The 22,634-nt window shown below is 38.1% G+C and overlaps 2 protein-coding genes across 3 annotated transcripts; both read right to left on the minus strand.

Annotated features, from left to right (window-relative positions):
• Positions 1-424: 424 nt before the first annotated feature.
• vps26a (VPS26, retromer complex component A) lies at positions 425-9,175 on the minus strand. Of its 2 annotated transcripts, none has more exons than XM_053320842.1 (9): positions 9,108-9,175; positions 7,778-7,927; positions 7,070-7,145; positions 6,349-6,505; positions 5,094-5,258; positions 4,825-4,931; positions 4,545-4,646; positions 4,241-4,350; positions 425-2,843 (listed from the first exon to the last, which is right to left on the minus strand). In XM_053320842.1, the coding sequence occupies exons 1-9, from the start codon at positions 9,108-9,110 to the stop codon at positions 2,727-2,729; spliced, it is 987 nt and encodes a 328-aa protein (XP_053176817.1). In that variant the 5' UTR covers positions 9,111-9,175; the 3' UTR covers positions 425-2,726. The 2 variants fall into 2 exon arrangements, with proteins under 2 accessions (XP_053176817.1, XP_053176809.1); XM_053320834.1 differs by lacking the exon at positions 9,108-9,175 and adding an exon at positions 8,380-9,089.
• Positions 9,176-10,764: 1,589 nt separating this feature from the next.
• On the minus strand, positions 10,765-17,184 carry srgn (serglycin). The gene is made up of 4 exons (XM_053317371.1): positions 17,040-17,184; positions 14,969-15,110; positions 11,780-12,048; positions 10,765-11,652 (listed from the first exon to the last, which is right to left on the minus strand). The coding sequence occupies exons 1-4, from the start codon at positions 17,092-17,094 to the stop codon at positions 11,546-11,548; spliced, it is 573 nt and encodes a 190-aa protein (XP_053173346.1). The 5' UTR covers positions 17,095-17,184; the 3' UTR covers positions 10,765-11,545.
• Positions 17,185-22,634: the final 5,450 nt, after the last annotated feature.

A 22,634-nucleotide genomic window follows, 5' to 3' on the forward strand; every position in this document is an offset into this window, starting at 1 on the left:
TCATTCACATTTTCATTCAGAGAGAACAAATTAATCTTGAATCTGAACACCTGCCTCATGAGTCTTCCAAACTTCATCAGGTGGAGAATAGTTTCTTCTGGTTTTCGGGTACTGTATGCTGTACTATCTTCATTTTGCATTGACTAAATCTTTGAAACTTGTTACTCATTGGATAGTTGACATTGGTATTGATGTGCTGACATTGTGAGGTAAAAAGAGGCTGTTATCATCTTAATCAATATAGCAAATCAATCACCTCTTCATTGTTCATCTCCATCTTCATCAGGTGTGCACGAAGGAATCCTTCTCAGGATCAGACTGAAACCAGTTAGTCAACTCAACTCAGTACATTTCACTTTTTGACTCTTCAAAACATAGCCTTGATCATTTGTTTAAATAAAAGTGTCATTCAAAAATATTCAGTATAAATTTGCTTTATTCACGATTCATTTTAGCTATATATTTGGGCTTGGTGTATATATACACATATTATCATACACACGCATCGATGGCATGATTAGACACTGTGTAAAGATTAACATGCAGTAGATAAGACAGGGGCAGGGAGTTTTGGCATTTAAGTGTTTTTCTTCATTACCTTTGAAGATATTTAGAGTACACCAAACAAACCCTACCTGTACAGTGTTCAGAAAGACAGAAATTATGTCTAACAGGCGAAAAAAGAAACAAAGCATTACTGCAAATAAATTATACTGTTCCCAAACAAAGGAAGAAAAACAAACAAACAAACAAAATGCACATTCAACACTAGTGTGAAGAAACAAAGAAAAGCTCACTTGTACATCTGAGTGTTCAGAAGTTCATGAAATGTAACATGTAACATGGCAGTATGACTTGCACATGTAGGAAACAAAAAGCAACAAAATATTGTACTTAGTGAGTCCAATTAAAACTAGTAAACGACAGTATAATTTCCATTACAGACACAGGAGATCTCTGAGGTGAAGTTGTCCTTGAGTGATGTCTCTTTTCAGTTTCCATGCCCCTTTTAAACAAAGTTAAGCATCGGAGGGCAAAGTGCAAAACTGGCCACAGAACAGAGCTTATGGGCAAAAACTGCCCTTCATATGGGACTGGTGACGTCACATAGCTGTATGTGCGCCCTTAAAGCAGGACCTAAGCTGCCGGTCTGGGCATCACAGTGGAACAATATTGGATTTAACAGTATATTGATACTGCATCCCTTCCAGTGCTTACAGTAGCAGACATGAGCCATTTATTACATTACTATTCTACTTAAAACAGGCTCAAAAACTCCCCATCCTTAACGTAAGTGAAGCTGATGGAAACAGTGAATCTACAGTATGCCGATGAGAACTAGCGTCATATCAGTTCTATATTGATCATTCAAATGTAAATAGAGACTGGTACTCATGCGGTGAGAACATTAAAAGAAGCCGGACAACCTTCAACCTCTTTGACTTGTGAAGCTTTGTCAGCTGAAACCAGACCTGATATAGAAATTTAAAGGTTCAATTCTTACAAATGACCATACAAAACAAAACAAAAAAACAAACAAAAAGAAGACCCCAGTGGTATCTTACTGAAGACATTGTTTGTTTTTTTGTTTTGCTTTTGATGAATTGATACTTTAAATAACTTTGAAAGACCAACAACAAATGGTGTTCATTCTTGAGCATTTGTCATAAATGTACAGCAATTTCAAGATCAACCAAAATGCCTGTTGCCAGGAAAACAGTCAAACTCTGAATCATAACCATTAGATTAATTTGGAGGCAACCCTGTAGTAACCTGACAGACTTAATCAGTGGAAACTGCATCAAATATTCATCCTAGGAAGAGACTGAAATGCACTGAGCTACAGTATTCTTTGATTGTATGAAATACTTGAAGCAGAAATTATGTTTCTATCTTGTCTAAATATTTCTGCAATGAAATGACACGTGGTCTGAAACTAGAAACAGGTTAAATTATGTCACTTGCACAAAATAATCATATTTTAAGATTAAATATAGGATTAAAATGATGTTAAGATGGACATTTGGTGCACAAAGCTCATTTCCAAATGAAGCAGACATTTGCATGGAAAAAGCCATTGGTGCATGGTTGTAACATACTTACGATAACCAGTAACTGGGAAATTCTTTATTTCCCTGCTAGATGAATGAACTATAGCACTGTGGCATCATTATAGCTTAAGGTCAGATATTGTGAATAAACAGAGTATCATGTCCTTTGTTCAAGCTGATCCCCAAACAAAAGAAGTTCCTGTTGCGCAAGAAGGGATAAATGATGTGGTTGTTGCATGTAGCCATGTCTTCTTTTTCGTCTTTGTTCCTGTTTTATTATGCGTTCAGCAAACTGAGACTGTATGGCTTCACTCGTGTGTGCTTGTGTGTGTGTTTCAGTCGGAGGGGCCGAGATCAAATAGACTGCCTCACAGCTCCTTACATGGATCAATTTGATTTGCACTCTTGCCTTGACGTTTAGTATTCAGCAGACTTGGATTGTATGCTTGTGCATCTGTATGCGAGTATGTTTCAGTTCTAAGGGGGGGCAGGTGACGGTGGTAGGACAGCTCACATTAGAAGCTGTGATGGGGTGGGTGGGGGGGTGTGTTTGAAGGTATGTATACAGAAATTTCTCAGTCCAGGTAGATAGTGGGGCAGCCCTCACATCTCTGGCTGTTCAGCAGTGAAGAGTTGGGGTGCGTCTGTGTGTATTTTCAGTTCGTAGTGTAGCCCTCACATCTCTGGCTGCTCTGCATTAAGTGGCTGGGTTCGGGACTCGGGGGACTCGTAGCGCTGATGGAAGTTTCTTTTTCTCAGCTTCTCTGGAGCTTTTCTCCACAAAACAATCTCCTAAACACAAAGGCAGAGGAATGAAGGAAAACTTTCAATAATCACAGTTAAAAGTCTTGTGGTTGTCAAAAAGATGCATACAAAAGAAAGGCTGTAATAGAAAAACAAGAACTAAAAGAATGCAGGAATGGATAAATGCACTTTAAAAGTCAACTCTCCTGAAGGACAGACAATCAGACATTCAACCCCACAAGGTGACTGTTGTAATTCAAGCTTCTGTCTCTTCTCTCTGCTTCTCTGACCTCACACGCATATTCGTGTATGTCCTTCCCTCCTTCCCTGTCCTCCCCACATCCGTTTTTTTAACACGGCAGCCAGGTCACAACATGTTTTCGCATTAAAGCTAAACAGCTCACTAAAATATGTTTCTGAAAACATTCGAGGTGATAAATAAGTAATGAACTAACAAAATCTTGACCCATATCTGATCAGAGCTGCCTAGTTTGACAGTGTGATCAGAGGTGTAAGACCAGTGTGCTCGGATGACACTTTCTTTTGTTTCCCAACTTTATTGAGTAAACAACTTTAGTGTCATGCTGTACATGCATTGTCTCTTACTAAAACACACAGTCTCTCCTTGGAGTCAAACAAACAATTACTTCTTATAACAAATAATGTCAGAATATTTTAAACTGCATTGTTTACATCCATATTTGCTTGGCGTCTCCTATTCACTGCCTTTTTTAGTCATTGCAACTTTTGTTTTGCCAAAATGCTGCCACCAACTGTTGATAAGCAGTATAGCACAAAACCAACAACAGGATGTGAATTGTGCTGCCTTTGTGCTTGCATATGTGTGCACTTGCAAAACACAAAAGTGTCAACCACTCACAAAAATATCACTTCATATCATTACTAGAAATCAAGAACTACACAGGATGCCTTTAATTTACAATAGTTTACAATTGGATTATAAACATACACCCTAAAATACCACTGATTAACTGAATCATCAACTTGTCATAGATAGAAAAACTCTTTGAAAATACATGCTAACTCTGCTGCTACAGGTCTGTGTAATAGAGAAGCTTGTAGTGAAGCACCAAGTCACAGATATTAAAATGCAAATAGAACTAAATATAACTTGCAAATTCTGCTGGGTTATAAAATATATCCTATGATGCAGAGCACAAGCAGAGTGCTTTCTCTTGCTCAAAAGATATAAATAAATCACACAAAAGGAAACTCTGCTCTGTTTCATGTGGGCTGAGCACAGTTTGAAAGTTACCAGTGTTAGTGTCAGAATGATACAGAGGTCCTGCTACTGGAAAAATAAGCTAAGCTTAAGATATGTGTCTAAACATGTAGAATACAATTAACACTATTGTTAATTTTTAAAGGCAATGTCAGATAAGAGATTAAGATAAATAAAATATATCCACAAATATTTAGGTTACCTGTTGTTTAAAGTATCTCCTGTCTTCTTCATCCACCAGCACCAGGTTTAGGAAGTAACGTACAGAGAACTTCTTGTTGACATCCCTCATGGTGGGTGTCAGGTCGTATCCTGTTAGGAATCAGAAGATGCGATACACTCTCACTCAACTTTATCTTCAAACTTTATTTGTATTATCCTCAGATGATTGTAACAACTAAATCTTAAATAGCACCTATGCCTTTGGCAGCTTGTAAGCCCTGATTACCTTTGAAAACACCTCAGTGGCAGCATTACCAGCTAATACTCTTAAAAAAAGAACGTACCTGCCAGGAACAGTCTGATAGGGATTGATTCTCCTTTAACTGGAGCTCCGTCCATGATCTCATACTTAGCAACCGTCTCCGTTTCTGTGGTAGTACTGGGACCTGAAAAGTAGGACAACGAAAAGAGCAACATTAAATAACACAGATGGAGAATGGTAAAGTGGAGCAGAACTGAAAGAAGCTTCGATGGTCTTCTTAGGACCAAATATTATATTAATATAACAGGAGGAGTAAACAACATTTTACAGCAGTGTCATGCTGCTGGTTCATAGATTCTCACCTATGCCTGTCATCTCCTTCTTAATGAGCTGCAGCTCCATGTGTTGGATCTTGATCCTGACCAGCAGGAAGTAAATCTTCCCAACAATCACGTCCTTTAGGTGGTATCTAGCAATGACATTTTAACATGACATTTGACATTTTGTCATTTGGCATTTGACACTTTCATCTAAATTCATACTAAATTAAGGATAAAAGCATCTTATTTGGATTTGGGATTTACCGAAGCAACAAAGACTCTTATCAGAGTTAAAACAATAGTGGTCTTACTTGGATTTATTGTATTCGAACTCAATGTGAAGACAGTCTTCTATGCCGACCTCCATCTTAATCGAGTTGTTGACATCTGGGTAAGTAGCTAACTGGTGGACAATCAGCTCATACTCTTTCACAAGGTCAGACAGACGCCGGACTATTGTCACCCTGAGGAAATACCTGTGAGAAAAACGAAAACAACCAAAGCTCAGGAGTCTGACTGAAACAACGCGGGACATGCTGCCACCCACTGTATCACTTTGTGACAAGTATTTAACATTTTCAGAAGACAGCAAATGTACACTACCGGTCAAAAGTTTTAGAACACCCCAATTTTTCCATTTTTTAATTGAAGTTCAAATCCAATGAATAGATTGAAATGGTACAAAGGTAAGTGGTGATCTGCCAGAGATTTAAAAAAAAAAAGGTAAGGTTACCCAAAACTGAAAATTATATAAAAACACTTAAAAATGTAGGTCTTTCCTACAGAGAAATTCAATGAAAGTCAAGGTGTCAGTGAGTACAGTTTCCTTCACCATCAAAAAGCATTCAGAAACTGGGGGAAACTCTGAAAGGAAGAGGTCTGGCAGACCCAAAGCCACTACAGAGTCAGAAGACAAGTTTCTGAGAGTTAACAGCTTGCGTGATAGGCAGCTCACAGGACAACAGCTTCAAGCACAGGTTAATAGTGGTCGTAGTAAGCAAATCTCAGTTTCTACTGTGAAGAGAAGACTTGGAGTTGAAGGTTTGACAGGTCGAGTTGCAGCAAGAAAGCCATTGCTAAGACGTCAGAATAAGAAGAAGAGGTTTGCCTGGGCCGTGAAACACCATCAATGACTACTGAAGACTGGAAGAAGGTGTTATGGACTGATGAATCAAAATTTAAACTATTCTGTTCATCACGCAGGAGTTTTGTAAGCCGTCGAGTAGGCAAAAGGATGGTTCCTCAGTGTGTGACATTTACTGTCAAATATGGAGGAGGAAGCATGATGGTCTGGGGCTGTTTTTCTGGATCCAGGGTCGGCTACCACAGCATTCTGCAGCGCCATGCGGTACTCTCTGGTATGCATGTAGTTGGTCAGGGGTTCATCCTACAGCAAGATAATGACCCAAAACATAAGTCCAAGCTATGCCAGAACTACCTTAGGAAAAAAGACCAGGATGGCAAGCTTGAAAACATTTCTTCAATAAAAAACTGGAAAAAGTAGCATAAAACTTTTGACCGGTAGTGCATGTGTAGGATGTTTGCCTTTTCTCAAACTGAATATACCGTAGCCTGACGTTAGCTCCAGTGTAAGACTCGTAGGGCTTCTCCACCTGCATGAACTCAAAGTCGTAGCTCCTGTTCTGGGTGAGTTCTCCAGGTAAAGCCAACTCTTTCACCAAGTCTACAAATTCATGAGTGTTGCTCTTATCAGAGAACAGCTCTGAAACACAGAAGAATTGATTTAGAGAGGCTGGTGCATAATTCAAGACAGTTTAAACAAATTAGTAACCACAATAGCTTCCACATTTATCACACTTATTTAAGTGACAGAAGACAAAGCATTATATATGACTTTTAATTCAGGATCCCATGTTCTTTCCACATACTGCTCTCAGTACCCTCCTCCTACTGCAACTACAGTTGGCGGAGGATTTAACTCCACAATGGCAGGCTGCACATGACAGCCACATGCTCTGTTAAATCTTTTAGCCACGTGAGAAAACTAACTGCCTACTGTTGACAAGCAGTTTTGCAGCTATGAAGTTTAATGCACCCAATGAGCGTGTCAGATATTTCGCATGTAGAAGGTAATAAATAATTATAAAGCTTAAGACAATTGAGGTTTTAGGTGTCAGACAGAATACATACATCAGCACCATCCTCCTACCACGAGAGCAACAAAATATTTAGGTTATGTTGTCATAGTTACCTCTTCATATCTCTAGCAGAAGGGAGGAAATTAAGAGTGATAACATAAAATGATAAATGCAGCGCTTTTGCTCACCTATCTGTCCAACAAACTCAATGCGGATGCCCTGGTGCTCGAGTCGTTTTCCTCCCTGCTTCACATTTAGATTGACCTGGAGGGCAAACATGTGCTGTGATCGAGTATCTTAAGAACCAAAAGGCGTGTTGTTACAATAATATGACAGCAATCACTATTTACAAATACCTCAAATACTTTGACACAGTGAAACTAAGAAATTCACCCTTTGAACTACATAGAGAAATCTTTCTTTATATTAGTATAATAACACATTTAGCTATCCTATATTTGCTGTTACCACACTGATATGCATTTTTTAAAGTGTTGGTTCATCAAAACAAGATAATCTCTCAAGAACAAACATTGTGAAGATGTTACATTAATTGTTTCTAAATTGATGGTTGTGTTAGGTGACAGAAGACAAGTGGCCAAACACAAGGATGAAAACGTAATATCTGATCGACCCTGATATTGTCTAAAAAAAGCTGATATATCAGCTGATACATTCATGGATAATAAGCATGACCACTTCGCATTCTACAAACGTCAGAGCACATGTAACACACAAAAGATTTCCCACTGGGCTCAGTAAAAGAGACGATCCCAAAATAGACTGGTGCATGGCGGTGAAGTCCATCTTCTTCTGATTAAGTACTGTTAACTTATTAAAAAAAAAATGCTTCATGTGTGTGGAATCCGGTTTCATATATTGCAGACTGGGTTTACCTTGCCAGACACAGACTCTCCGTCGTAAAACAGGTAATGTTTCTCCACTTTCCCATCTTCTGTCTTCAACTCAGCTGTCTTTCTGTTCTCTGCATCGTTCAGCAGCACATCGATCTCACATACCGGCCCAAACAAACCCCCTAGGAAACTCTGGACACAGAAAACAAAAGCATGAAACACAAAATTACAGATAACAAATACAGCGTGCACTTTCTGAAACAGGACACCAGGACTCTACAGGATTTCAAAAGTTGTTGAAACACTATAAACAGGACTGAGGCTGCATCACATTTGTTTACAAATTACAACATACTCAATTACATCCAATCATTGCATAAATGTAATTCATCATTATTTACAGAACCATAGCTGGTTAGAAAACATCTCAGTATGTGCACATGAATGTCAACACATCAGCTGATGGATTTGATCAGGACACAGTCACAGTCTGAAGATGCCACTATGTCAATGCTCACAATCACTTGCTATCCATATTCTGGTACAACAATGATATCTATCATTTCCACACTAATATCATCACTCATTGCCTGCTGCACAACCACATCATTTCCCTCTGAGCTGGCACAAAGTAACAAACACACCATGCTTCAACATGCAGGAGCAGCAAATCTGGAGATGAATCAGCCCAATCATCAAGATGTCACTGACTGGACAGGAGTAGGATGCTTTCATTCACTGCATCCCAAGAGTAGGTGCATTTTTAATAAAGCTGACTTGGTCCCTGAAACCAAATGTCCCCACTGAAGTAGACATAAGCAAATTACAGGTTTAGTAACTACAACAACACAGCATCTTAATCAGTGGGTTTAAACTTGGGGTGTAATTTAGCCTTTGAGTAATTAAATCAATGAGCGATTAATTGTTTTCCACGTTGTATATCCTTTAAACATTAATAGTAATTATGTAATTTCAGGAGCTGTTGCTGGGAGGCTATTTCAACATCTGTCTGTGACATGCTTCACATTGCATTAAGCTAACCGGTCAACAACATCCCCATAACATGTGACACAGGACATGTCTCTAAGTAGGTCGAGTATTAACAACTTTGTATAACAGGAACAGGTTATTTTAGATATTCACACCAACACATTAAGTTGCTGATAGCCCGTCAGCTAACCAAAATATCATAGAGAAACAGAGGCGGCCTCGCACTGTGCTAACACAGCTAGCTTTCCTGTCAGGTTTAAAGAACAAATAGCTACTGTCAAGCGACGCCTGCAAGTTCGTGTTAATGTTGAGTTACTTATCAATAGACATGACAACTGCTTTCAATGTTGTCCGGACAGCTGATGCTTGTTTTTACACTCACCATCTCGGCCGTCTAGACAAGTTGAAGCTAAATAGCTAGCCTCGCTCCGTGTAGCCAGTCTGTCTGAACCAGGAGGTAGTATCAAGGTACCGTCATGTGACCCGGGTCATGTGTGTGGAGGGCTGGGGAGGATGTCCAGCTGTGCTAGTAAAAGGGGTTTGGTCCCTCTGACTGATATATTAGGCTATTATATATGACATAATTATATTATTAATACTGAAGCATCCGTGTGTAAACAGCATGTTACTGGTGTGGATGCTGCAAGTGGAGCTTCAACTACAGTTTTGCCCGTTTAGCCCATAGACTGTATATAAGTTTAGCTCAGTGGTTTTCAAATTAAGGGTTGGGCCCCTCAGTAGGGTCAGTATACATCTGAGGGGTCAAGAAAAAAACGATGTTCTGCTACACAAACCTATTTTATTTTTTTTGGACTTTTTGTGTAAACTTCTGAGGGCTGAGAAGTGACATTTCACCAACTTTACAGGAGAGCCAAAACAAAAAATGGCCAAAGTTTCCTCTTACTTTTTGTACTGATTTCACCTATTTAAAGCACATTTATTAACCCGATGGATGACACAATACTCAATGAATAATAATTTATCTTTAAGTTAAAAAAAAATAAATCTACATTTCTAAATTTAAGAAATAGTCACATACGCCTTTTTGGCACCAATATTTTAATACCATTTGGATATAACATATGGGCGTATCTGATTATTTCATGAGCAGAAAAGAATATGAATGTGCTTTTAAAAGAGCAACAGTCATTTTTACACAATAAAAGGCAGTAAACAATATTTATATTAGATTATTTATTTCAATGCTATTTATTTTTGATTCGTTGCACTATCAATACAATAGACATAAAGAAATTATAATGATACAATACAATGAACATCTATGAATTGAAGAATTCATTTTAATTATCAAAAATGTCATTTAATTGATAAATTTCATTTAAATTATTGTTAAAATATGATGCTACGGTATACTAGTGGACTAGACAACAATAGGAATTAATGTTTTCACGTATTAGGAGATGTGCAACAATATTCATGAATTAATGACATTGACTAAACTAATCATGTGAACAAAGTGAATAAAATATTTAAAAAACTTTTTAAAATTGTTACTATGTATTACATCTCACTTGTTGAACTCTGATTCCATATCATCAGTGGACTAGACAACAATTTTTATTAAAATGTTTTCAAAATTTTAAGTATGCGCAACAATATTCATGAATTAATGACATTGACTAAACTAATCATGTGAACAAAATGTTCAAAAGCTTTTAAGCTATGCATTACATCTCACTTGATTCAGAAGCCTTCAATGATCTGCAGAACCCCCTTCATCTGTCTTATAACTAAACAGTGATCACACAAACATGCTGAAATAGGCTACTATTTAGTAGCCTATTAAGACTGACTTGAAAAATTGTCCAGTATGCAAATACTGATAGATCCGTAATAAGCCAGTATTGACCAATAATATTGTTACTGTATCATCATATTATTGTATAATGGACACAACTGTCTAATTTAGTATTTATGATTAGTAGCCTACAGCATTACACATTCTCTTCATTTTAGAAAAGCAGATTCACACAATCACTTCAGTTTAGAGATAGTCTTTCATGTCGTCAGCAAGCATAAAATTGAGGGTGACTGAGAAGATAAAAAACAGAAAAGTTAGAAAACAGAGCACTGTTGATATAAATCTTTTATTAATAGAAGTATTTAATATGCAAATTAGACAGAATGGTCGAAATGGATTGCAAGTGCACGATACATACAGTGGTTAAGATTGCGTGAATCTCTTCCTGAGGGCTTTTTGTGTGCAAGGTTCTCTTGCTCCATCTAACAGACCAGAAGTTCTCAAAATAGGTTGCATAATTGTCCTGGGTAAAAATATTAAGTGTCACAACCTTTGAGACAAAGGGATCAAATATATAAATAGGTCCAGTTTTGTGTGTTTTAAAGGAACACATGCCTTATTGGCTCCAAAAAAATGGTTAAAACCTCAGCTACAATGGTGAGCAATGCACAGATGACAAAGGTGATATCCAATATTGCACTGGTCAATTATTCAAAAGCATACTTTAAAGTGTATATCAAAAAAACATTTCCCAACAGACAATTCTTTTTCACAAGAAAGCAAACTAAAGTGGGTACAGTGTGTTTCATGAAAGCAGACCATTCTTTTAGCTTCTTATACTTTGTTATTTTGCTCCTGAAGAGAATATATCCCATCAATAACACTGAAAATATAAATTACATATATTTTGGCCTTTGTCGATCTCTCAGCAACCAAGTTTTTCCACCACGAGGTGATGATGCTATATCTGTTATATTATTTGGATTGAGAGGTTAGAAGCAAATTATATGCTAGCCTTGTATGTGTGTCTGTGTGTGCGTGTGGGTTAGGGTTAGGGTCTACAGCTGCAGAAGGTGGTCTTCTTTCATCTCGTGCTCTGCTGGTTTTGCCTCATCAGGCAGAGACCGGGTGTACCGCCACATATCCGTTGTATCTGCCCGTCCACCTACAAGAAGGACAACAAAGACAGATCAGGCTATGTGAAACAGAAAAAAGGAGGACCTAGGCATGAAGGAGGAAGTACAAAACAATCCCATCCATGCATTTAAGACCTTTCAAAGAAAAAAAATCACCTCTGAATGGCTCTGTGTCTTTCTCTGGCCAGGACTCCCCAGAGCCCATTTCAGCCCCAAAAGCCTGGTCTCCGATGAATGAATCTTCAAATCCAGAGCCTTCGTAAAGACCAGAACCTTCCTCGGGCACCAGAGGAGACTCCCCGTCTTCACTGGTTGTCTGTGATTCGTCCTCTTCCTCTTCCACTTCATCATTTTCATCCTCCTCTCCGAATAGATCTTCGTCCTCGTCCTCGACTGGACTCTCATCCTCCACAGGCTCTGCCTCTCTGGAATCACAAGAATAAAAACATTGAGAAACGTTGATCTGGTTCATCTAATCAAAGCTGTTGTTTTGACAGGATGCCTCGCTTTATCACTTGAATATATCAACGTTAATGTTACTTTCTTGTTGACATTTTAAGTTCATGTAGAAAGAACAACAAAGTAATGGAAACTTCAAAAAATTGACATAGACACCCCATCACCATCATCTTTTCCGAATTTTGATTTCAGCTTTAAAGAGGATATACAAATGTTCCGGTCTGTATATTTGTATTCTCCGCTGAAGCATGCTCTTTTGACAAAAGCTGTTTGACCTTTTCTATATGTTCACCTCAAGTTTGGGATCACTCACCATGTCTAACATACATCTATTATTATAGCAGTATAACAATAACAAAATCCAAAAAGCATGATATTTCCCAAAGGTTGATGGGTGTTTTTAATGTAAACTGAAAGCTTGAAACAACTGTCATTTCTTGAACCCTTTCTAAATTATAATCATATTATTTATATTTTCTTTTTTTCTGAGACAATTAAGACCTTAAAAAAACAGTCTCTGCCAACCTAACCTGACTTTAACTTATTTTCTGTTCTGTAAACTATGCTCATATATTGAGGCCTGTTGAAGTAATCCAGTCTAGGTAAGAAATTACAATTTCTGCTTTAATTAGTCAGTTACTCTATCCCTTTAACGTGTAACCTGTTGATTCACAAACCAGAGGATCAGACCAGCGTGGCACATACACAGATGCTAAACAATAGACCAGAAACAGTGGCCCACCGGGCGTCACAGCCCACTTCCTCTCAACACTTCCCTCTGGCTTCCTCTACAAGGCGAGCTGCAAAAGGGAAGGCTGCAGCTCAGACTGTCGTGTTTTTAAGAGAATGATGTAGGAGGTCAGATAAGAGTCTTGCTGACAACACAGACATTTCAACTTGCTAACAAACTCCCCTACATTCCTTTTCTGATCTTAAGTCACTGATGACTTACAGGATATTGTTTGTCAAAGGCTTTATAATCATGTATATGCAATTTTCAGATGGACTTTTAACCACTTCTATGTGCTTTGGCTCATTGATGCTCACTGTATTCTCACTGTGACCCACTATAAGTATTTTCTGTTTTAGTTTTTTTTCTGTGGAACTGTCATTCTCTAAAATGAATAAAGAGTTTACATGGTTATTTATGTGCAGGGTACATCTGCAACAGTTCATTTAATCAAAACAAACTGTGTAATTTCAACATCACTACAGATTGACCTCAGCTGCAAAAAAATGATTTGTGGTATTAATTTTTTTAAAGTTTCCTTTTTTGTATGTGTGCTCATTAACTGATAGCATCAATGTCAGTTAACAGGAACTCTAAAGAGGAAACTGAGGGCTAAGACCAAGATTGTGCTACAGACTTTCTTAGCAGTCCCACACACATTAAAACTAATCATTTCACACATACCATATGCGCACGCACACACACACACAGTTTTTCGGTGTCTCATTATTTCCAGAGTGGTCACAGTTTTGAAGTTAGAGTTAAACTAAACGGAACAATCTGGATCCAGAGACTAAATAAAAGCAATGGTTTTAATTCCTTTTAAGCTCAAACTATTTGTGATGTGATCACAATTCGTACTTCTGCCAAGAGAGTTGGTTAATCAAAACTGCCATAAAACTCATAGGGAAACAAAAAGTAATGAACTTTTCACAGCAGAGGGGACATGGGGTGTGAATACGTCCTTTTAAAGACACAGAGTGTAACCTCTGCATGGGTTTTGAATACCTTCCACAAGATATTAAGACAAAAAATATTAATTATAATTTACTGCAATCTATTTTTTAAATTGATATAAAAACTTCCCATGACAAACATACACAAGTATTTCAGTTTTGAATTAAGCCCTCAAACCACATGAGGCTCACTGATGACGGGTACAAGTTTTAATTTCTAGAAGAAATTAAAAACCTTTTGATTTGCTAAATTATTCCTATTCAGGGCGACTAAGTTCCCAACCCAACACGCCGACCATATATTGTACATTTAGACATAAATTACACATTATAAATTAATTTAGCCATAAAAAAAAATTAGTAATAGAAGACATGGTGACATAAAAAATTCTGGTCGGAGTAAAACCATAGATGGCATCATCACAGCCAACAGTACATTTCAGAGATGAATTTTAAAAGTAGAACTGCATATATGAGTGCAGAAACTATGAGCCTTCAAAGCAGTTAATGCAATCTGTGTATGTGCACATCATTATGAGTACATCGATCTTTCTCAGTTGACTATTTCAACATGATGCCACAACTGAGTAAATTCCTCTTTATTGGAGGCTGAAATACACTCAACTGTGCTTCCAGAAGGCACTAAGTTTCTTCACCATGAACACACCAACCAAATGTCAGTAAATACATTATGTTAGGGAGTTAACACTTTCATACTGTACATTTTCTCATGATACCATATAAAAACATGCTTTAAAAACTTGATATGTTCAATATAAAACCACCTATATCTAGCACCTTCAATTCTCTGTGCTCCTTCTTCTTTACTTTGTGTAAATGAAGAATAAATTCTAGCTCTAACATTCCTGCCCTCTGTTGTTCCTTTTCTCCTTCTTTTTTGCCTAAATGTTGTCCTCTATTTTGGCTTTTCTTGGCCACCTACCTCACACTTACAAAAGCACACACAACACATGAGTGCACACACAAAGACACACAATAACTGTTGTGCTGTTGGAGCGTTTGTTAACCAAGGTAACAGATCCAATGCAGAATCAGCATTTCTAAATATAACATCTGCATTTATCCAACAACAGTGTGTCCAAGATGGTTGTGTTGTTTTTCTGTCACTTGAGTTTTAGCAACTAAACCATCAAATCCCACTCAAAGCAATGCACACACGCACACCATATGAATACTTACAGATACTGTGCAGTGGAAGCGGGCAGTTTGGCTGGCAGGTCTGGACTCAATGCCATCTCTGGACTTTGGTAAGTCACACAGTTTGCCTGGTCGCCATCAGGGTTACACTTTACAAATTTATATCTAGCACCTGTGGGTGCTCCTAGAGAGTGAAAAAAGATTGTTGTTGTTAAAGTTATGGTTTATACTATGCAGCGTTTTATGCAACATCCATTTAGTCAGAGTATTTGTGAGCAACACATGGTAACACATCTGGATCAGTTCAGTGTGATAATAAGGGTTTACTAGCTTTTGTTTGCAGTGTTTCAGGAGATTACAACATTATTCTGCAGTTTGACAGTTGGCCTAATGGGTTTCAGAGCTGTTTATTCACCTAAGTGATGTGCTAGAAAAGGAAGTAATAGTTTCACAGTATTTTCTCAACACATAGCAGATTGTTGTTACAGAGTTTATCTGATGTCAAAAAAATGAACTGTTATTTCCACCAATATCTGCAGATTGATGTTAAGAAAACACCCATCAAATGTTTGCCCACTACAGCAAGCAAGATAACACTCATGGCATTAGCCATCCTTGGAAGACAAAGTTCAAGTTCAAAACCCTTGTCTTTTTGTCACGTCCAGGCTCTTGGGCTGTAGTCATTGTTTGAAACTTTTGATGGTTTAGAAAAACATATACATAGAAAACATGCTGATACAACTGTCAAAGATAATCCAACACCATCTACTTCATCTCACACTTGTACCAGTATCAGAACAATTTCATAAGACATACGGGTGTTCGTAGATGGGTGGATTCCTTTTTGACCCCTGTGTGTGAGTACAACTTGTAAGATAAGAACATCAGTAAAGAGGAAGGCAGTGTTACACCTAATATAAAGTGATGATTAAGTGTTGATAGAGTGAAGGTGTTATGTTTGGTGCCTGTATGGTTTTGGTGCATGTATGTGTTATATGACACCAGTACTAAAGTAAGGCATCATTATAATCTTAATTATTAATCCTCATTCTACTTAATAAAGCTGATATTCATATCTGGGCTTTTTAACCTAATATTTTTTAAAAGGCTGTAAAAAGAGCATCAGTACAAACATTAATTTGAACAATTACAAGAAGAACAGATTAACCAGAGAAACAGACTTCGGTTAACAAACAGATGGCTTGTAGGTTTAATAATAAGAATTGAATACAGTATATAATTCAGAATAAATTGGAATGTTATTTCCATTTTGGTCAGATTTTCCCAGCCTCTTCCTTTATGTATTCATAGACAACTTGTGACATTGTGAAAGTCCAAAAAGTCCTTTACGTCAGTGCTTCCTCTTCCATCAGTGATTCTCAAAGTGGGTCTCATAGTATCCCCAGCAATAAAGGGAACAATGAACTTGTATGAATGTATGACTCATTTTATACTGTTTCTGTAATAAAACATCTAAAAACAAAACTCTTATCAGATAGAGAACCCTGGGACAAATGCTTATCAAATAGGGGTTTAATTTGTGTAAATTTAGGGGTCCTTGACCTGTAAAAGGTTTGAGATCCACTGTCTGACGTTACATGTACAAAATGTTCACAGTGAAATGCTCTGACTCTAATACGAAAGTTACCTTTCCAGAGCCTCAGAGTGTAGTTCCTCATTACAGGAAGTCATCCTCAGAAACACAATGTCTGATTTGTGTGTTATCATTATCATTATCATTATTAGGCTATTATCATCATTATTGTTATCAGCCTGTAAATCTATAGCTATAGGCTAGTTATTCTGCTGATCAGGTAGGGAGATTTACCATCAGCTCGATAATGAGGACATAGAACCATAACGATGGCAAATGAGTCATATATTTACTGTAATGACTTAAACTGAGCAGTTCTTATAACTTGATGGACCCTGATTGCCCCCAGACCACTCTTCGTTATTGTAAAGATGTTCCTCGGTGGTACTCTTAAGCTATCTGGATGTTTGTACTTGTTTCAACTTCCTACTAAAGCCTGTCCAAATAAAGCCTTAACTGTAAGTCGGTTAAAGAGCTACAAAAGAAGTTAGATTTTATGAGAATAAACTCCCGACTTACCCTGTCCGTTATTTAAGGCGAGGCAGGAGATGACGAGGAGCAGAAACAGTTTCATCTCCAGTTTTTTCTTCCTTTCACGTAACACCAAATAAAATCTAAAGACACTGCTTTCCAAAATGAAGCTTCTTAACGCGCAGAAGTGTGTCTGAGACTAACCAAACTACCCCTAACAGAAAGAGCTCAGCCCTCTGAGTGCGTCATGGTTTCCTGCAGACTTCTTGCGTGTAGAGTTGCTGAACATCCTCAGCGGAAACTTGCTTTTGCTACCTCAAATATCAGATATCAGGTTTGCGTAACTCCGCACTTTGACTTAGGAAATACCAAAAGATATCAGCTAAGATTCTCATTTCAAGTAACATTTTTTCTTAATTGGCTTGTTATAAATTTGGATAAAAGCATATTTAAAGAGCTTCTTCGGTCAGGATGAATTCAATTCAGTTGTTTTCGTCTGTTCATTGCTCTCTGAAGCTCTCTGAAGTTTCCCAGAGTTAAACAGAAAAAGTTGAGAAGTATTAACACCAACAGTATCACCTTAGTCAACATAAGGAAAAGCAATTATTGTGTGGGAAAGTACTGGGGCCTGCATGGGGTTACTACACCCTGGACTCCACGGTAACTGCCCCATCTCCTGAGACACCTGTGTAACACATTACTCCCTCCCTCTCTCTGTGTGTGTGTGTGTGTGTGTGTGTGTGTTTACGTTGTGTGCATGCTTTTGTGTCTGCAGCTGTTTTTTATTGCGTATGTTTGTGAGTCTTTTATGTGACTCCATATGATCTGAAGATTTACAGTATGTACACACTTGAGTCCATTTTTGGTACTTGATTACTGAGCATGAGTACTTAGATTTCATTTACACTTCCACTATGCTATTTTACTTTTTACTCATTTACTCAACATTTACATATATATATATATTATGAACATGATAATTTAATAAAATATTATCCATTGCTGGAGATTGCCCAACCCAACACAGTTCAAATACACTTGAAAATATTAGAGCACTGATTATTGATGCATAAGTAATAATATTCCACAATAGACAATAAATACCACACCATGGCCACAATGGCCATCAGGTAATTCTGTGTAATTATAAAACTTTAAAAATCCTAAAATTTCCTACACTCTTTTACTTACAGTGGAGTATTTTTACACTATTATCACCTTTGCCTAAAAGATCTAAACACCACTCCCATGATTGTGTATATCTGTGTGGTTCCTTCCTGTGCTCTAAGTGCTGGTAAACACAAGTTAAGACATTTCAGTTGTTGACTGGAATGTCCCAGGGCCTCAGGCAGATGGCGGGCATTTACTCGATTAATTCTATCGATGACTCAGAAGTGTCAGGAAGCTCTGTGGATGCTGAGAACTAGCAGCTCAATACATAGGAATAAGACAAAAGTAGGTTATGTTGCAAACTTGTGATGCAATGGGTGTGTGAGTCAAAGAAGTATAAGTAATGGAGAGAAAACTCAGAGACTTTTGTGGTGTCAGTAATAAACCTTCCCTCTTCTGACAGTAATAGGAGATTAAGAAAACATTTTAGGCATCCAATATTTCTAATGCAAGTGTAGAAAGGAGATCACTAACTTCTCAGACACAGGTGAAGATTGAATCAGTACACTCTGTCACTTCACAGTTTTATCAGATATGTAGATCTCCTTTATTTCCTCTATTAAAAAAAAACACTTCAAAGTGAACACCATAAAAAGAGTTATTTGTCATAGCAAACAATCTTCTCAACTAGCAAGTGGCCTATTTAGTTCATGGCCTAAACCACAGACTGCAGCATGCAATAGTGATGTCTATTATTTTATGTATGTATTTATTTTTAATGTATTATCTTGTATTGGAAGTGCACGGTGAGCAATTGACAAGGCACATACAAGACATGACAAGGCAAGGGAAGCATACAACAACAAATACACCCAGACTTGCATATTCAACAGAAGGCATCTTAGTGTACTATAAGAAAACATTTTCATATATTTGTTTATATTTCGGTTCTCTGCTGTGATATAGTAACAGGTACTGTGTCAACACCACTCACTCTTGTGGTAATTTCAAATCATTTGAAAAGATGGAGGAGACAGACTGGAGTAATTTTGCATCATAGGAGGACCCCAACATCATCAACATCAGCCAAATCCATCTCAAAGTTCATCTTTCTCCTTTTCCACAACTCCAGCCTTTTAAACAATATTCAGTCAGGAGCTGCGGTGGTAAAGAGTGGCTTGGACACATACATACAACAGTGAGTATAACAAAGTGTTTATGATGTTTGAAAGGCCCCCTCTTCGAGTGTGTGTGTGTGTGTGTGTTACTGTCAACACTCCGTCAAATATTTGTTGAGTTCTTGTACAGCAGAGACCGATGCGGCTCTGTGAGCTGAATACTGCATTCCTCTCTTTGACTGACTTTGTGTTCTTCTTACTGCTATTCTTCCACTGCATCTGTGTCTTTTATGCCCCTATCTCATCTGTGTCAGGCAAGACGAGAGGAAGACCCAGAGCTGGAGAGAACAGTTTGTTTTAGCTGACATATCTCTACGATGCCACAGGAAGTGGTAACATCAATTGCTATCATTTTCCCTCAGGAAATGACACACTAGCCTGCCCAGCCTCACCACCACGCACGCACACACATACACACATACACACATGTACATATTTTGACACACTTATGAGACAAATACCTACTTAGACACATCACGCATCGTTTCCAGGAGCTTCTCCTCTACTCCCCCGCACAAAACTAAATATACAAGCCATTTAAACAAAACACTATTATTCCTATACAGTCAATACTATCTGATATATGTATGATATACGCATGTTTTCCTGCAGCAGTCAGTGTGTTATTGCACCTATAAAAGTTAGCTATTATAGTCAGCTTGGTTTCTATTTCCGCCCTTGTCACATTATGTGGGATTCAAGACTATTGTTTCAGTAACCGGAGTTTATGGCAGCAGAGACAGCACTATTTTCACACTCTCAGATACACACATGCAGAAACACTGTACACGCACACACAGTTGTCAACATATATTAAAACACAAGAGGATTGTTTCAACCCGTCTGCAGCAGAGTACATGAAAACAAACACGTCTCCACAGAAGACGCTTGTGAGGGGAAGCTGGAGCAGTGACTGATAACCACATTAAGCTCATCTAATCATTTTTTTCTTTAACAAAAGAGGGAAGTTAAGACATTTGATACATAAAATCAATTTAAAAAACAATAAAAAACAAGTGAACAGATATTGACTATTGAAATATTCATGCTATACATATGCATGCTTTTTAAAAAAGTTTTTTGCACATGCAGCAGATGAGGGATCGTGATATGAGGGCTCAGCTCCATCTGTTATGGTTGTGTTCTTAGTCTGACTCTGTGCCACTGGCTGCCATTCTCCACTAGTCCTCCAGAGGCCCTCAGACTTTTCTTCCTTTTTGTTTTGGCTGGACTGAGTTGAGGAAAGCTGAGTTGAGTTTTGTCTATGAAAGACTATCTTGCATGATGATTATCTGGGTTGTCTTTGTTGATTAGTTTGAACTCACACAGTATATTCTCTTTCTCAGCTGCTTTTTGAGGTTGAGGAAGAAAAAAATGGAAGAAGCAGCAGCAGGGTCCAACTGAGACCTGCACTTCCCCTTTACCCACTGCAAGTCAACCACCTGTTTGACAGCAGACACTGAACTTTTAACAAATACACATAATAGACCTTTGAGTCTTACCTATTTTTGTCATGATTATCATTCTGCTTTACCAAGCAGGCACAAACAAACAGTTTTACACGCAACTGTGTACAAACATCTGTGCTAACATCATACACCAACATAAACTGACATAATTCTGTGTTTAGCATTAAAAATAATTTAATGTGTAGAAAGTGTAAGATATATTCAGGCAACTGTAAGGTTTTGTGTGCTCAACTCACAAACCATCACTGTGCCACAGTCTGCCATTTACACAGCAAACCTCAGTGGAACTTTGCGCTCTGTTTTCTTCAGTTGGGTTGTCTGCCGCTCAGAGGTTGAGTGAGGGTGTAATGGTTTCAAAACACACTGTGGGTGTATTACAAGCAAAATGAAGCATCACATACAGGCAAAAAAACATCTCTGGAAACTGTAGGAGAGTACAGAGTCCATATTCAAAAATAGGAGTACTAGTGTGTACCTAAACAGTACAAATGCTTGTCGCTTGTGTATCCTATGCCTTATCCACCTGTATAAGTTTAAATTGGGTGCCTTGCAAGACAGCAGTAGCTTTTAAACTATAGTACAGCAATGTACCCATTGAAAGAGTACTTAAGGGTCAGGGAATCACATTGGGCCAGATGCAAGAAAAGGCCTATGTTCATATTTTTCTTCTTAAATCTGTCGTACTTTTTTCGTGAGGTGGAATTTACGAGTGTGCCACGTCGGATTCACCAAACACTGGTATCACCAGGAAACAGTCGTAAATGACCTTCGTAAACATGATGAATCCCATAGACACATAGCCGCTGCGTTGACTGCTGCCGATTGGAGCAACGTGCCTACACAGCGGCCATCTTGGTTCAGGGCCACTCGCTCTTGCAGTGCATTACGTCTGTAGAGGAATGACGTGTTTGCACTGTTAAAAAGTGATCATACAATTGTAATAAAAATAAATAAATAAATAAATAAATAAAATTGCTCTATTGTCAACATATATTCACGAGGGTCAATTCAACGTCAGACATGGGGGACGGACAGCCAAAGACATAAATAGCGTGACGTTTTTAACAAATCAAACCATTTGGAAATCGGTTGAGATTTCAGTGAATAATTCTACTTTGAGTAGCTCTTATCTCCATACATGTAAATGCACTACTGCCTCTGCTAGTCCTGTCTATATATGTCTATGATGAATCCCACCTGTTTTAAATGAACTCGTGTTCCTGAGAATAGTAAATTATTTCTCTGTTAAGTGGTAGTCAGCATACAGAAAATCCAAGTCAGTTGACTCTGAAGCTCAACTGCTGATGTTGCACCTGCCCCTGCCGGTTTGTTGTCAGCACAGACCTGCTAACACCCGGGATGACAACGCAGGGCAAGCCGGCAGAAGAAGTTGGAGATGAGGGTAACAGTTCAACAGCTCGACCTCTCTGTGTCTTTTGTGCTGATAAACTATTAGGTTACATCACTCTGTAGTATAGTTACATCACTCTGTAGTATAGCTACTGTATCGTGCTTGGCTGTATTGTCTTGATACCCGTGTGGAGATGTTATGTGTTCATTAAGTGATTATCATATCTTGCTTATCTAGTATATGATGTCACCCCCCTGGAAAAAATTGAGTTCCCCAAAAGACATGATATCATTGGCACACTGCCATTAGACAATTAGACATAACAGTCATGTTTTATTGCTTTAGAGGACTGCAGGTTGGTTGTGCATGACAGGTACGACAGGTCTGCACCACTCATAAAATTTGTTCGTACCTAAGAGAAAATCCAAAATATGAGAAAATTGGTGAATGCGGCAAATCCTCGTGAATCACTCGTACGCATGCTTACGTGTGTACGAGTGGTTCTTGCCTCTTGCACAATAACATGTATGATATG

This window comes from Scomber japonicus, chromosome 1 (assembly GCF_027409825.1).
Source record: "Scomber japonicus isolate fScoJap1 chromosome 1, fScoJap1.pri, whole genome shotgun sequence".
Taxonomy (NCBI): domain Eukaryota; kingdom Metazoa; phylum Chordata; class Actinopteri; order Scombriformes; family Scombridae; genus Scomber; species Scomber japonicus.

Coding starts and splice junctions, on each gene's coding strand:
- vps26a (XM_053320842.1), bottom strand. Junction 7,146..7,777: donor GAGAGTCTGTGTCTGGCAAG/GTAAACCCAGTC, acceptor TTTGCCCTCCAG/GTCAATCTAAATGTGAAGCA. Junction 4,932..5,093: donor TTCGAATACAATAAATCCAA/GTAAGACCACTA, acceptor TGTCATTGCTAG/ATACCACCTAAAGGACGTGA.
- srgn (XM_053317371.1), bottom strand. CDS start 17,094: ATGAAACTGTTTCTGCTCCTCGTCATCTCCTGCCTCGCCTTAAATAAC. Junction 15,111..17,039: donor CGCCTTAAATAACGGACAGG/GTAAGTCGGGAG, acceptor TTCACTCTCTAG/GAGCACCCACAGGTGCTAGA. Junction 11,653..11,779: donor AGACACAGAGCCATTCAGAG/GTGATTTTTTTT, acceptor TCCTTCTTGTAG/GTGGACGGGCAGATACAACG.